At 40.9% G+C, this 16,319-nt stretch overlaps 1 protein-coding gene across 4 annotated transcripts in view; it reads left to right on the top strand.

The window, feature by feature from the left end:
- Positions 1–16,319, top strand: part of plxnd1 (plexin D1) — a 104,405-nt gene that overhangs the window by 82,769 nt on the left and 5,317 nt on the right. For 2 of the 4 annotated variants that reach the window (XM_008414048.2, XM_008414047.2), the window contains exons 23-33: positions 648–752; positions 2,449–2,579; positions 5,577–5,775; positions 5,852–5,998; positions 6,096–6,252; positions 6,610–6,713; positions 9,765–9,828; positions 11,094–11,128; positions 13,098–13,202; positions 14,274–14,437; positions 14,528–14,675. In XM_008414048.2, coding sequence (XP_008412270.1) covers positions 648–752; positions 2,449–2,579; positions 5,577–5,775; positions 5,852–5,998; positions 6,096–6,252; positions 6,610–6,713; positions 9,765–9,828; positions 11,094–11,128; positions 13,098–13,202; positions 14,274–14,437; positions 14,528–14,675 — 1,359 coding nt within the window. Of the gene's footprint in view, positions 1–647; positions 759–2,448; positions 2,580–5,576; positions 5,776–5,851; positions 5,999–6,095; positions 6,253–6,609; positions 6,714–9,764; positions 9,829–11,093; positions 11,129–13,097; positions 13,203–14,273; positions 14,438–14,527; positions 14,676–16,319 lie in introns of all 4 variants that reach the window. The other 2 variants (XM_017305700.1, XM_008414045.2) reach the window with 1 other exon arrangement.

The following is a 16,319-nucleotide window of genomic DNA, read 5'->3' as shown; positions in this document are numbered from 1 at the left end:
AGACAGAACAATGACGGGCAGTGAGACAAGCAAAATTTCCCTCGAAACAGTTTCCCTACTCGGCTCCCACGCCCACGCTGTTTTGCAACAATAGATGATCTTGCACAATTTCAGCCACACCGGCTGTAGAGTGGACACTGCCGATTTTCTGCTTAGAAATGTGTTTGAATTGGGTTGTTGCACCCCTGCCATCTTCTCCCCAAAGTTTTTTTTTTTTTTTTCATAAAGACAGCAAACACTGTCCTTCATGGCCCTTTGTTTTTCTTTCCACAAGAGCTTCTGGCTGTCTGAGATTACACACACTAAACAGTGTTAGACACAGTCAGAACACAGGCCAAGTGTAGCTGTCCTGAAATGACAGACTGAGCTGAAATGCTGCCTTTTAGCTCTGCTTCACTTTGTCTCAAAAAGCCTTTTCTGTTCCTAACTTATGGTTTCACAGTGTCATGTCTCTTTCACATGATCATTTAAGAGCCTCTCTGGGTTTTGTATTTTTTATTTTTTTTTTCAGTTCTGGACGGCAATCCAAACACAAACAACCGGTGCCCAGCTCATTATTTTCCCTCTCAGTCCCGCTTCCCTATGTTTACGAATACTCTTTGTTTTACAGTTTTCTGTGTGTGTGCGTGTGTTTATGTGTGTTTCAGATGTGTTCGGATTATGAGAACAGTCTGGTCCAGCCCACTTACGTGAATGACTCTCTTGGACCTCGGGCGCTACCGGAGACCCATCCGCTGCTGCAGGACTGGCAGGTGAAGGTCTGCTTTTGTCATTTTAAGGTCTTTTTCCCCAATAACATAAATATTTTCCCAAGCAGAGACTTTCTGCTGCATTTGGACCTCCTGTCTAAAGGCAAGAGAGACTTGTAAAAATGGTCTCCAAAGTTGAGATTTTTAAATCCCCTAGAGTTTTTCAGTGTGGATTGAATATGCATACTTTTTTTTTTTTTTTTAATGAGACAGACTTCCACCTTTCTCATTATCACTTTCGGTGATAAAAAAAAATAGTGTGGTTGAAAGGTTTTTTCTACATTCTCTGTTTTCATTAAACTTCAACTGCAACCCAAAGAAGTGGAGAGAGTGGAAAACAAACACTGCTTTGGGGGAACAAACAAGATTGTTTTTAACCTAGCACTGCTTTAGCCATCCTTCTTCTTTTGAGTGTTGATGAAATACATGATGACATTGTTTCCACCTGCTGGACCGGCATAGATATTACAATCTTTTTTATATACGAATCCCAGAGATTGTTGATGCAGAACAATTTTACAAATGATTAATTTTATAGTTGAATTTGCCACTTCTTAAAAAAATCCTAAAAACAGAATAATTTATGTAAGGCTCTATGTTTTAGCCAATTTGTACCCCCACCTCATAACTCAGGATTGATTAAATAAAAATAAAAAACATGGAGAATTAACATTTGACCCAATCAATCAATAATTAAGTCTGCCTCAAATCAACAGATTATTTAAATATGAAAAAAACAAAACAACCTTAAACCATGTAACAAATGTCTTACTGGAGCAGTGACAGTCATTAGTAGACTGGAGAGCTCCAGGTAACCAGCTGAAGTAGCAAAAAGAGCAAAAAATCTCTGGAGATGAACGATCAAAATTAAGAGGTGTGTGTCACTGAAGTGGTGAAGAAACCAGACTCAAAATGTGACAGCAACCTCACCAGGTGACAAAATGCACTAAAAATATACGTTTTAAAAATCTCATGACTTCCCAGTACCGACTCTGAAAGCCCTCTCTGAAGTCTAACCCAGGTTTTAGCACTCAAGTTGTGCTTGCATACTGCCAGACAACACAGAGAGGGAGAAGGTGTGCACTTTCACACATGGGTATTAACGTGTGCTGAGCGTGAAACCACACGTATGTTCGTGTGCAGCGTCTAACAAGGGAAAGTAAGGATTGCGGCGCTGGTTTTGGGTCGGCAGCCAGGGGAGCCTGTCTAACGGTGATGAAGTGCCTTGGATCCACATTGTCTTCGCAGGAAGTGTTTTCCAGGTCACAGCGAATAAATCTCAGAGGCGGGCATTTATCTTAATGGACACCCCTGTTCTCCTTCTGTCAGACTGCAAACCACACCATATGGCTGCGGTCCAGAGGGAAGACTTCATCACGCTGCTGCTTAGTCGCACCCATTGATAGACCACACTCATTAAGTCGACTCCGCACATTTTAGCCACAATCAAACACTGTAAGGTGTGGGAGCGGGGGGGAGCGCATCTACTGTGGCGAAAACTTGAATGGGGGAGGAGGTAGCTGAAGAAGCGGAGGAGAGAGGATGCAGTAGAGGGATGAGGTGTTCACTGGATGGGTCACATGAGACGAGAGGCGGTGAAGATGATAAGTGAGGGCGCAGCAGGTGTGTAATCCAGTTAGGGTGAAATCATGCAGAGAAGTAAATGTTTCACCCGGCCTCTGTCATCTTCTGTCACCAGGCCAACAACACAACACGACCTAATGTGGAGGAGGGCATCACTCTGTTCTCCACTCTGCTCAATAACAAGCACTTCCTGATCACTTTCGTCCACGCCCTGGAGCAGCAGAAGGACTTTGCTGTGCGAGACAGGTACCTGCAGCCTTTACTGCTTCATTACCGTGCAGTCTTTAGTTACAACTGAAAGGCTACACAGTGCTCTCCAGTTGTGCTGAAACAATTCATCAGATCAATCATAATTAATGGTTGTTTGAAACAATTGCCAGCTAATTTAGTAATCAATTAGTCAGTAAGTTTAGAATACAGGCTCTCAAATGCAGCGTTTGCTGAAAGAACAACATCTTGACTAGATATTAATCCAAAATTGTACAAAAGAATATGCATTAAGATGAAAAGCCCCTTTATTAATATGTTTTACTCACAACTTCTCTAATGGTCTAATCTTAGCTTCACCCATTTCTGTAATAAAAAAGTCCTATTCAGCACCTTTGCTATCCGATTATTAATCTGTTTTTCTATACAGTTATTAATTGGTTAATCCAAAAAACAGATTTGCCTATCAGTGCTAAGTCAAGCATAAATGTCTGACCTTTCCATATGTTGATGTTGGAGGTATTTTTTTAGCTGCAGATGCATCCTTTGCACCTAATGATCACGCGCACACTTAAGAAATGCTATGTTATTATATTTAATACATAAAGTGTTTATTGTCTTATTTAAAAAATGATTTCAATTATTTACTGACATTTTCATATGTACTTATAATATGGTACAAAACAAGCCTAAGTGTTTAAATGAATGTTTTAATAAACATTGGACAATTTTCATTAACCGACCTGAGATTACTTGATTAATTACCAGAATAATCAATTACTAAACTAATCGTTAGCTGCACCCCTACTGTCCACACTTAATGACATCTGTGGTAGAAATTCAGCAATTAATTTTGTATTTCAGTAGCAAAATCTCTTTAAAAATGTAGAAAATCTTTCATTTAAGAATCACTTTTAAAGTTTAAACTAGTTAATGAGATTGTTTAGAAACTTTAGTGGAAGGTAAACTAAATCTCCCAAAGCTCACGGTTTGAAAACCGGTAAAACAGTATTTGGTGTTGTGAAATCTCCATGAGGAACATTAAACACTCTCTGCTTTGCTAACCAGTTTTTAGTCATTATAAAGCATTTTCTATCCTACCAATAATGAGCATAGAAATGCTATTTCATGCTTTGATCACATGAGACTAAGACTGAGATGTTTTACCAAGAAACACTCCAGATAAGTTCGGCATAAAAAAAGGACAAATTTGTGGAAGAGCAAATTATGTTCACTGTTTGGTACAGTGGGAAATTTGTGAGGTTTTGGTCCTGTTAGTCTTTCAAAAACCCTGGGAACATTGTTGTTGTTGTTGTTGGAGAGCATTGTAGCATGCACTTTGAAACAACATGAGACTTTAAATAAAAATCTGCTGGTCTTTGCCAGAAAGCTTGAACTCTATTAGCACTGAGTTTTTATACAAAGTATGAAGAGCAAAGGCAATAACAATTGTTAGTTTTTCTGCATTTTGTCATGTCAAAAATATTTGTTGCTGTAATGAAATACTCAATTTTAAGGCTTTTTAGTCATGTCTATGAGTGGTGCCAATAAGTCTGGAGGGCATCATAAGTTGTGAAATTCTGAAATGCTAATGATATTCCCGCCTTTAAATGTCTGGTTAAAATTTGAACTGTGTTTTGCTCTGTTGGATGGTAGAAGCAGAGAGTTATGAATGACTAAGCCTTTTGTTTGGAGTTGACCTTTGCAAAGTGGCCACTTATTAGAGCTGAGCCACCACTGACACACTTTCAGACAAACACTAACAGAGACAGCTCCCTGGGGATTCCAACACAATACACAGTTTGCTAAGCTGTTGTTAGGCATAAGTGAAAGGAAACTGAACATTTTTTAATTTTTTTACCTTATCAATAGAGATGCACCAATCAGTGTTTTTTTTTTTTCAAACCCAGACCAACTAGAGGTTTTCTTTGAGTTCTCAGCTGCCAATTCTAATTTTGACGACTCCAAATTTTTTCAAAGACTCTGAATCATAAAGGCGGGGAAATGTGCTGCAGGAAATTGTCGCCCTAATTACGCCCCCTAATGTTTGTCTAATTTTTATGAGACTAAACAAAATGTAGTGGGAGTTCTTAAAAATTACTGATTGAGTCGTGCATCTTTAACTTTAAACAGCTAAAGGGCTAAAAAGACAGATGATTATGTAATGTCTGTAATAATGACCCAGTTTCACAATTTGTGGTGAATTGTTACCATTTCCGGGATTTGTTTGGGTTTTCTGACCAACACTGGTTTAGTTAATTTTTTTCTGCTGTCATTTCTGTAGAGAAGCAGTTTGTCATTTTACATGCCTTTCAGCAAAAAGCTGTAAACAAACAAGCAGGTGATGAAAACAATGGAGGATTTTTTTTTTTTTTTAGCAAAAGACACAAGCGTGTGATTCAGTAAGACACAAATAAAGTGACAAACAAGAAAATATTTGCCTTAAATCAGAAACAAATGTCCACAAACAAATCTCCTGCTGAAAGCCAAATGTTTCTCTGTATTTCTCAAACAAATTATTTATGAGAACACGCAAAATGGTGGTACCAGGCTGGTGTTGTCTTTTCTATTTTTGCCACACACACTCAGAGAGAGAGAGAGAGAGACAGATAGAGAGAGAGAAAGAAACAGGTCAAGTTTTATATTGAGGTAAATGTGTTGTTTGTTTGAGGTTTCCCAACATTAAGCGGTCACTGTGAATCAGAGAGAAATTCCAGTCAGACTGCATCCCTGTCCCTGCACAGTGTCAGCACTTTACTGACTGATGGAGCCTCTTCCTGCTGGATTAAAGGAGCTTTGTTAGGGAAATCCCCTGCTTGCACCCCTGGACACTAACTCAGACACTCCCTGCCTCAGATCAGACCTTTATTTGGCTCGGCAGTCACAGGTGCACTGGACCGGACTAAATCTTGTTTTCATTCTAATGATTTATTATTTTTAAATATCCACTGACCACACATTGACGGAGCATGTTTGCACAAGCCTGAGTTTTTTTTTTTTTTTTTGCTCATGCCTATTCTGCTGATCTGTTTTCAGATGCAGCCTGGCGTCCTTGCTCACCATCGCCCTCCATGGGAAACTTGAATATTACACCAGCATCATGAAAGACCTGCTGGTTGATCTCATCGACGCTTCGGCTTCCAAGAACCCCAAACTGATGCTGCGCCGCACCGAGTCCGTCGTGGAGAAGATGCTGACCAACTGGATGTCCATCTGCATGTACAGCTTTCTGAAGGTGAGGACAGAGCGAGGAGCCCTGAGAGACAATTCGATTTTAAAAGAAGCGCATTGACTCGGTTCTTCTTCCACAGGAAACAGTGGGCGAGCCCTTCTTCCTGATTCTTTGTGCAATCAAGCAGCAGATCAACAAGGGCTCCATAGACGCCCTCACCGGGAAAGCCCGCTACACCCTCAACGAGGAGTGGCTGCTCCGTGAGAACATTGAGGCCAAGCCACAGGTTGAACACTTCACACACTCTGCTGCTCGTTTTTCACCAAGCAAAACACATTCAGTGCAAGTGACACACTCTTTTCCTCCTTTTCTCTGTCTGTCAGAACATCAATGTGTCCTTCCAGGGGTGTGGCATGGACTCACTGTCAGTCAGGGTCATGAATACTGACACCATCTGCCAAGTTAAAGAAAAAATAATTGAAGCCTTTTATAAAAACCTGCCTTTCTCCCAGTGGCCTCGAGCGGAGGATGTGGACTTGGGTAGGAACACATTTCCTCTGATTATTTCCATCCTTTCCCCTCCTCGAGCCCTCCAAGATATAGTAATCTCCTTTGCAAAAAGGTCAATTCTTCTCATGAAGCCCAACTAACCTGAGGCTGCAATATAATAAATGACAGAATGCATTGAGGAGAGTGTACAGTCATAATCACAAAGAGTTATTGCTTTCAGAGGCCGCCGAGCCTGCAGAGCTGATTTGATTAATGGCCGGAGAATATTTCCACAGGTCATGACATGGAGCCGGAGCATGGCTGCCGATTGTCTCGCCTGCTCTGCTCCAAATTTAACAATGAAATTGTCCCAGTCCTTCACCTTCTTCTTCCTTCTCCTCCTTTCAGAGTGGTTTGACTCTGGCAGCAACAGTAAGCTCCTGCAGGACCTGGACAACTCCTCAGTGATGGAGGACGGTCGAAAGAAACTCAACACAGTCTTCCATTACCAGGTGGGTGTTTGTGTGTGTGCGTGCGTGTGTGTGTGTGTGTGCGTGCTGCTGAGGTGGGTGATGTCATACGAGTGGGCAATGAAAGGCGGGAACTCGATGTAAATTGTATTGCTGGATTCGTTTTGTTGGGCTTGTGCCTTTAAAGATGCATTTGAACTGTTTTTGTCGGGGTGAACAACCTCAGTGGTTCTTAAAAACAATAAGTTGGTGCACAAGTTTAAATTGATTGTGCCATTTTAATTAATTTACATGGCACCATGCTTGACAGTTGATACTATGTTAATAGGTTATAAAGTCTCAACTTGATGTTCGGTCAGTGTGACCAAACACCTCAATGTTTCTCATTGTATCATAAAACATTTCTCCAAATGGCATTTGAACTGTCTTTGTCGGAGTGAACAACCTCAGTGGTTTTTAAAAACAATAAGTTGGTGCACAAGTTTAAATTGATTGTGCATTTTAATTAATTTACATGGGTGATATTACACATAAGGCTCTTATAAAAAGTCCTTTAGCCAAATCACAAACTTTTTGTAATGAATCACCAGATATCATCAATATCCAACTTAAGTCTAGTTGGATATTTGACCACTCTTTCTGAAATGATCTCATATAAATTGGTTGGTTTCCTGCTAGCATCTTTTACATTTTAAATACAGTTGATGTGATTCCAGAAGCCTAGAGTTAGCCAAAACCAGTTTGAACTGGATAAAGCTGAAATAAGTGTTTGGCGTCATTATCAAATTGTTTTCAAAGTTGAAGAATTTGGATACAGTCTTCCTCCTTATTCCATTCAGTTTTTATCACTGAAAGCGAACCAGAACCTCAACATAATGCTGCCACCACCATGCTTCACAGTTGATACTATGTTAATAGGTTATAAAGTCTCAACTTGATGTTCAGCATTTTTTCTGTCAGTGTGACCAAACACCTCAATGTTTCTCATGTTATTATATTTCTCCAAAAGGCATTTGGACCGTCTTTGTGGGCAGCTGCAAATTTCTGTCAAGCTTGAATATGTCAATTTTTCGAGCAAGAGCTTCTTTCTCCGTCCACGGTGTTGTTAAACTCACTTCACTGTAGACAGTGGCAATAGTTTTCAAGCAACCCCCAGTCCACAAAAATGCAAACTTGTGTACCCGACTCTTGTTTTTAAAAAATATTATAGTTTTATTTTGTGTTATCTAAGCAATTCAGAAGAGAATGGTTCAAATGCATCACTAAAAGAAAAAAAGAATATGACAATCATGGCTGTGATGACTGTACATAAACTTCTGATTGAAAACAGGCGCCTGTTTCTGTGTAATTCTCTGAATTATTTTTACAATAGGAACTTATTAATTACCTCCACCTCAAACCAAAACACGATAAGGTCAAGGTTAAACATTACATAGTTTATGCTATGTGTATATAAGTCACAGCAGGGGGGAAAGTGGTTATAGATCTTGTGAAAGTTCATGCGTAAAGGTCAGTAAAACAAGCAAACTGACGTAATCATTGTGAGGCATTTCCCACTTCCAAGCACATACCTGTCTGTGTGCCGTGGGAAATTCAGCCTTACTCTGCTGTTGTTGTTGAGCTTCTGACTTTGCTCTAATTGGCTTTAAGAGAGCGGAAAATGTTGGGACTTGTTAGATCTGGAAGTCCTGAGGGATAATGTCCCTGTTCAGCAGAAAGAAAAAAAAAAGGTGAAAACACACTCAGCACATACCGTATGTAAATCTTGCCTCATAGTGAAGGTCAACCATTGAACTAAAAATAACTACAAGCACATACTTTCCTGAGTTAATGAATTCAGCTCTGAACTTTAGTAATGCAAGGGTTTTATAATTGCTGATCACTTTTGATCAGTATGACTTATCAAAAGTGATCAGTCTTACTGATCACTTTTGTTGAAAATATTCTCTCGTGTATTGAACTATTAAAGATCAATAAAATTAGAAATATAAGTTTCCATTATTTAAGTTTTAATAAGGCTTTCTATTACCTTCAAAATTGTGACCCAGATATAAAAAAAATCAGAACAAGAATGGCATTTTTCTATTTCTAATCTCCACTTTGTTAAGTTTGACCTCCTATTTCAGATTTTGAATGATTAGAAATATGCCTTAACTATGAGATTTCTAAAAAGTTGCCAACATTTCCAAATCCATCCTGTTTCCTGACAGAAAGCTTCAAAGCTGAAAGGGTGGAAACAGAATAACTTCCCTGTAATACATTCAGCCTTCCTGTTATCTGCTAAAACTATTGCTCTCTCTCATTTTCCAGTAGTCGGTATGACCACTAGACAAAAATATCCTGACATCTTTGTGGTTCCTCTGACCTCATTTTTAAATGCCTCAAATAACCAAGTCCACAACAATGAGAGTTTCCAGTGCAATCTTATAGTGAGGTAAATTCACCTACAGGAAACTGGATATTTTTACATTTCCAGTGAGCACCTGACTGAAAACGTATGCAGCTCTGGTCATCTGAAAGATTTCTTTCAAATTTAAAGATTAATTTAATTTCCCTCCCCGCAAAGCATACTCCTGCTAAATCAGGCTAATTTTTCAAAACGAAGGTGTTGTGACGACAGGAAGCCTTTTTTAAATCTACTCCTCCAGCTACCTACATGTTTTTGTATGTCTGTTTATGTCTGCGATGATTTGTGCGTGATTAAACAAACACGCCGTGCCTCTCGACCTTTGAACTGTTACCTGTGCATTGGTAAGTGTTGTTGAGTTTCGCTGGGCGGTTGGAACGGTGATGTGAGAGCAACAAGCCAGAGCTTGTACTAACGGTTTGGGTTCACTGGCGATTCTGTTCAATCCATTTCACTGCAGGTTGACTTTAATGAGCCGCGCTAGGCCCCTGCAAAACCAGCCACCGCTCCAGACCAACACACATACACAAACACTTGCACCTCTGAGCGAGACACTGCCCTCCAGGGCATGCTTAATGACACTGTTTTGGTGCACCCGAGCTCACCCCTGACCTACGCCCTCTGGCCTCTCTCGCCTTTCTTCGCCCCCTCATCCTTCTTCTCCTCCTTATTCCCCGCTTTTCTAGATCCCAGAGGGCGCGTCGCTGGCCATGAGCATGAAAGACAAGAAAGAAAACACCCTGGAGAGAGGTAGGTAACCTTCAAACTCGCCCACTCTCTGTCACTTTGTCATGCACGCTCGCCCGGATGTGGAGAGGTACCCTCACCCACTCAATCACTTGGAAATGGCACATGCTTAGGCGATCACGAGAACATGATCCACTCATGTAAACATACGTGAAGCCAAGCAGCCGCCCCTTCCCCTCATCCATGAAAAGACTGATATCTAAATACTTTCCAGTCTAATAAATCACAACAGAAACGCTAACAACAGTGGCTCATTGAAAGCGTTTTTTTTTTTTCCCCTCCATATTGTGGATGTAATCCATTAGCAGCTGTCAGCTTGTCGGGAAAAATGTGACACAATTTGGCTCATTGTCCAGCATCCACCGAGCTTCGCTTGTTGACAGATGAGTTTACATTCAGCCGTTAATGGGCTCCTGCGCTTGTTGTCCAGTTGTCCACCTTACATAATCAGCTCCAGACCAGAGCCTGGTTCTCTTCGGGTTCTGTCAATCAAAGGTGCCTCTCTCCATTCACGTGGTGCCAAAAATAGGCTCAAGAGCACCAAAGCTGGCGCCTGCTTCAAAGCGTCAAGGGGGTGCAATGAGCTTGTAGTGCTCCCTGGCTAATCTGCAACACTGTCCTGGCCGTCTGTGATCAGTGCTGAGGGTCTGGACGGTGGCCTGCTGGATGGGGGCTTCTCTGGCAGAGTGGGCTGTAATGAGAAAACACACACCATGAAGGTGCCTGCTTGGGTGTGTGTGTGTGTCTTTCAGCTTGACTTTGTTTTAGCTCTTGTGCCGTGCACAATAAATTTACTATGTTTGTCTTTGAGCCCGTGTTTGAACATGAGTCTACGCTCATCCCGGCACTCATATCCGTTCATGCGTGTGTATGAATATGTTTTGTGTTGAGATCTATAAATAAACCGGCTAGATTTAATTCTTTTGTTCCCAGCGTTGGCCGAGCATTACCATCTCATTACAGTGGCTCCGCAACCAGTCTCAGACTCCGTGCATCCGTCTCTCATAATCTCTCTCTTTTCTCTCCCCTTTCGCTCGTAATCTTTCTCTTTCATTCTCTCAGACAACTGCCCTCCCCTTCAGGCGCACAGTCCACCCTAATCACTTTCTGCTTTTGCACTCCATCTCCTTTACACTCCTGTCGCTCTTTTTTGTCTTACTTGTATTTCTCACTCGTCTCCATGCCTCGATCTTCTCTCGTTTGCTCACGCCTGCACCACACTAGTTGTGTAATTGTTTAATGCCATATGTTTTCTTGTCTTTCTCTAGTCAAAGATCTGGACACAGAGAAATATGTGCACTTGGTGAGTATCTTCATGCAAGTAATTTGGCTAAATCTGTGGAGCTTTTCCTGTGGGCAGCCCAGCGGCAAGCCTGATGATGGAGAGAATATGGGGGGGTGGGAGGAATGGAGGTGAGAGGGAAAGCTGCTGAGAGGACATGACAGCGCTAATGCTGCTTAAGCTCTTTCATAAACGTCAGCTAAGATATGGGCCCTTTGACTTTAATATAATGAGTTTCTTGGAATACAATTTGCCGGGTGAACGGTTGGTTTTAACGGAAAGTTCTAGCGTAGTTAGAACCTAAAGGAATAGTTTAGGATTGTTTAAGTGACGTTCTGTTAAAAGGTTATAAGCAGTTTCTATCCATATAAAACTCTTTTGGAATTGTCATTTGGTATAAATCCAGATTAGTTGGTCCAAGGAGGCTGCCGCTAACAGCTAGTTAGAAAAGCACTAAGACCAAGGCGGGCTTAAAAACATCTTAGTGGTTTATGATGAGGATATTTTATTTAAACCCTGGGTCTGCAACTCCTGTCCTTGAATGTCAATGTCATGCAACTTTTGAGTAAAATAATGAATTACCTCCTTGGCATGTCAGCAAGATTTGCAAAGGCTTTTTCTTTAACTATTCAAGCGTGATGCTTCCAAACGTCGCAGGGCAGCAGCACTAAGGGACCAGAGTTGCTGACCCCTGCCTTAAACCATCATGTGTGTGTGTTATTTCTAACCGGATGTCCAAACTTTGTGTCACATAAGACAAAATTGTCAAGTCAAAATAAAATAAAATAAAAATAGTCTTTTTTTTTCTCCATCTCAATAAATGAAGCAGCAATACATCAAATAAACAAATAAATTGGTCAGATCTTTTAGTTGGAAAGAGATGTGCAAATTATTGTAGATTCAAAACTTATTAAAGGTTTTGCAGGTTTGCCTCATTTAAAAAGGCCATCTAATTTCTAATTTCTTTAGGTTTTGATTGGGGGAAAAATTAGGTAAATTCTGACGAATAGAAGCAGCATTTCGGTCACTCTTCCTTTGAAAACCCTCCTTGTTTCAGCCAAGTTTAATAAATTAATGAAAAGCAAATTTGGGTGCAGCAAAGTTGTTTTTTTTTTAGTAAAAGTCACAAGTTAGTTGTGGACCTTTCAGAAAAAAGCAAACGCTTGTTACTTAAAGATGAATATGTTGTGTTATAGTCAATATTTTCAACTGCAGAGGTCATGTTTCTTTTTTGTTATGCAAATAATTACTTTTTTTGCTTTTTATAATTAAAAATGAAACACTATTTTCTAATCTAGTAATCTGTGTTTCTCTATTCACCAATATTACAATGTAAACGTGCTTACTCGCCTCAATATTGTAGCCACAAAATCAACCAAAACTTAAATATTTAATAAATTCATTCATACCAAATTATCTTGCATTGTCTTTGACTTTATAGTTTCTGGGACTTTTAAGAGATTTTCAGTCTGTTTTGTGGACCTTGTGGATTTTAAATTCTCAGTGTAAGCTTAAACAACTTTGAAGAGTGAACTTTTGCTTAGTTTACACACCCAAGTTAAGAAGGCAGGAGACCAATTTGGTGTCTCCGAGACTAGATACTAGCTTCTAGCTAATCTGGATTTATGCTAAATTATTTCACCAAGACTGTTATCAGCTAAAATATTAACTCCAAGTAACTTTTTAACAGAAACATATTTTATGAATCGTCAACCGTAAGTGAGTCACAGACATGACGCAGTTCCCCCCCAAAAAAACATATAGCCAAAAAACAAAACAAAAATTCCTGAGAATTTCCCAGCCTTCTTGAACTTCCCTAATTCTGTTTATCCTTCAGTGCTCCAAAAATACCCTGAGTGAGTATCTGGATCATGTGTCTAATGCAAGAACCAGAAAAAAATCCCCCTTTGACAGCTCACACAGACAAAACACAGCAGTGTATATTCACTTAGCTACTCCTTGCAGTAACGTTTGACCTCTGGTTTTCCAGGTTCTACCTCATGATGAGCTTATAGAGACCAAGAAGTCGCACAGGCACAACCATCGCAAGAAAGTGCTGCCGGAAATCTACCTGACACGCCTTCTGTCTACGAAGGTAAACCAGAAACAACACGTCAACTCTGCAACATAAAGTCGGAACAAAATCCCTCTCTTCAGGCTATAGTGAGCCTTGCAAAAGTATCCATATCCCCTAAACGTTTTCACATTTTGACAGATTTTGAGAGCCACAAAACTTCAAAGGATTAAATGGGATTCAATTATTGTTCGTCAAAAAGATGACGTGCATTTGTATTCACACCAGCCTATGTCTCCGCTCCATAGAATAACCTTTTGCTATAGCTACAGCTGCTAGTCTTGACATATGCCTTTATCAGCTATGCACACCTAAAGACAGACATTTTTCCTAATGCTGCTCTGTGTGCATAAACATTGACTTTCATGCTGTTCTAAGGCTGAAATGAGTGGGTCATTTTATGGCAGAAATATTCTTTGATCTGTATCATAAGCTTTAACTCAGGCTTTATGCGTAGTGTTGTTGTTCTGCCATTTGCAGCCTCTAGCAGGTTTTAGCCCAATTTGCATGTGGCCCAAAATGATGTGCAAATTTGGTCTCATCCGATTCTCTTGTTTATGGGCCTCCGAGTTAAGGTGGACAGCCATGATATGTGATTTCTCAAGTGGTTGATTTTGTTTAATCATTCGCTGTGCTCATGACAGAGCCGGACGTCTCCTATTTGGCAACGTTATTTGGCTTGGTTTATTACATTAACTACATTACATAATTGAGCAAAATGTTGTCAGGGGTTTTTTATCTATCACTTTAAATAAATAAATAAATAAATAAATAAATAAATAAATAAATAAATAAATAAATAAATAAATAAATAAATAAATAAATAATATTCTAAATAAAATATTTCCAGGCTCCACACATATTAGACAGAAAGTAATTGGATACAAATGCACACCACATTTTTCAGGTTTTATTTTGTAAAAAATGTCTTCTCTGCTTCATGGTTGTGCGCTAAGTCGTAAATAAAAGAAAAAAAGAAAAAAAAAATGCACCAAGATTTGTGCTTCACATTATGTCAAAAGGTTCAAGGGGTATGAATACTGGCGTTTCCTACATCATGTGAAATTATGCGACTGCCCTTTTCCTCCTCAGGGAACTCTTCAGAAGTTCTTGGATGACCTCTTGAAGGCCATCCTCAGCATCCCTCCTGACCGCCCACCTCTGGCCGTCAAATACTTTTTCGACTTCCTCGAGGAGCAGGCTGACAAGCGGGGCATCACGGACCCAGACACCCTGCACATCTGGAAAACGAATAGGTATTCTACTAAACACCATGATTTAAGAGTCCTTTGTGTGTGTGGTTGGAAGTCTTTTAAAAAACCGACTCCCCCCCTCCGTCTGGGCAGCTTACCTCTGCGTTTCTGGGTGAACATCCTGAAGAACCCCCAGTTTGTGTTCGACATCGATAAGACGGATCACATGGACGCCTGTCTGTCCGTCATCGCCCAGGTTTTCATTGACGCCTGCTCCATTTCTGATCTACAGCTGGGAAAGGTGAGTCTCTCGTTTACAGTGTTTATATTAGAAGAAGCTGTGGAAAAAGCAGCATGCACAGACATGTGTCTTCTCAGCAAATAAATTAGTAGCTGCCGGCATGTAGGAAAATTAAATTATTTCCTCTTTGTTTAACCTTAAACACCACAGTCTTAAGTATTTTTTTTCCTCAATCCTTGTTCCTTGATTAACTTTGGACCTTCATATATTTTCTGTAAATCACTAATCCAGGACAAAGTATTGACAGTATTTGTGAGGACTTGAGATTCTCTTTCCTTTGAAGAAGCTTCTCACAGGATTTGGCAGCAGCAGAAGGTCAAACCCATTCAGGAGCAAATCCACAGAATGTAAACAAGATTAGATAGCAGGCCTAAACGGCACCGCCCGACAATGGCTGTGCCACATGTTGCAATCAGAGCATCGATGATAAGGATGTAATTTTAGCCAATGGCTCAGAAGGAGCCGTTGTCACTCTTATTACCTCTGAAATCAGGTGAAAATTGCTGACACACCGTTCACTGTCACCTTACGAGGAACTGGGTAATTTCTCCTTCTCCACATTTAAAACCTCAAATTATTTGTTCTCCGCCTATCAATCTTTGCATCTACTGGAGCAAATTATCTTTCCAACAGCCACTGCCACACACACACACTCTCACACTTCTTCAGCCCCCCCTGTGAGCCCTCCTCCTAAGCCTTCACACTGTCAGCGCCATCTACCTCCCCTCCTGTTATTCCAGCCCACTCGGTTTATCCAAGGTCATAAGCACCAGGGATCTCTTTAGGTGCTGCGCGCGAGTTTGTGTGTGAGTGCGTGAACATTCATTCATCTATCTATCTTCCTATTCGCCTGTCTGCATGTGCACGTACGCATGTCAATGTCCTCACTGCTCACAAATCTGTCTCATCCTTCAGACACCATGACCCTCAGCACGCTCTGCTTCCTGTCTCCTTCTGACTGGCTTCCTCCCTGGAGGGAGCTGAGGACTCCTCATATAATGCTCTTTTCTCTGAGAAACAGGCTGATTTATGTGCCTTATCTCAGCGCCAAAAAAGCCAGCGTGCCTACAGCCGCTATGCTCAAGCGTACAAACGGGATAATGCATGTGCATGGGTGCAGAGACAAACATAAAACCTTCAGCGATGAGATAGAGTGCGTCTACAGCTCCCTGATTATCTGGCCACATCTGGCTGGCTGGCTGTGTGTGTGTGTGGCGAAGCCAAGTTCAAGGATGTGGTCACATCTTGTCATGCAGGTGAAGGAGAAAGGTGATGAAACGTTACTACGCTTTGAGAGATTCTGCACAGACGATGACTACAAGACGAGACAGTAAAGGGATCCGGATTAGCTGGGAGCCCAGCAGCGGTGAACTCAGAGTAGGAAGCTGTGTGTTGCTTTTGGTTTCCAAAGAAACCGTCTTATCTGGCGAGATGCAGAGCGTAGAGGGCCACACGGTCACAGGAGGCTTGGTGGACAGATGGATGAGCAGCAGGAAGTGACCTTGTGGACAGGAAGAAAGAGGGTTCCTATCAGAAGGAGCAAATTTGGCTGCAGCAGCTCAGCTGCTTGGCACGTTTAACTCACACAATAAGTGACACAAATAACTCATGACATGTGGAAATGTTAAGGTGCGCTGTAAGCAC

Source organism: Poecilia reticulata, linkage group LG7 (genome assembly GCF_000633615.1).
Source record: "Poecilia reticulata strain Guanapo linkage group LG7, Guppy_female_1.0+MT, whole genome shotgun sequence".
In the NCBI taxonomy this organism is placed as follows: domain Eukaryota; kingdom Metazoa; phylum Chordata; class Actinopteri; order Cyprinodontiformes; family Poeciliidae; genus Poecilia; species Poecilia reticulata.
Note: the sequence above shows the minus strand (reverse complement) of the source record. Positions and strands in the feature narration are given on the sequence as shown.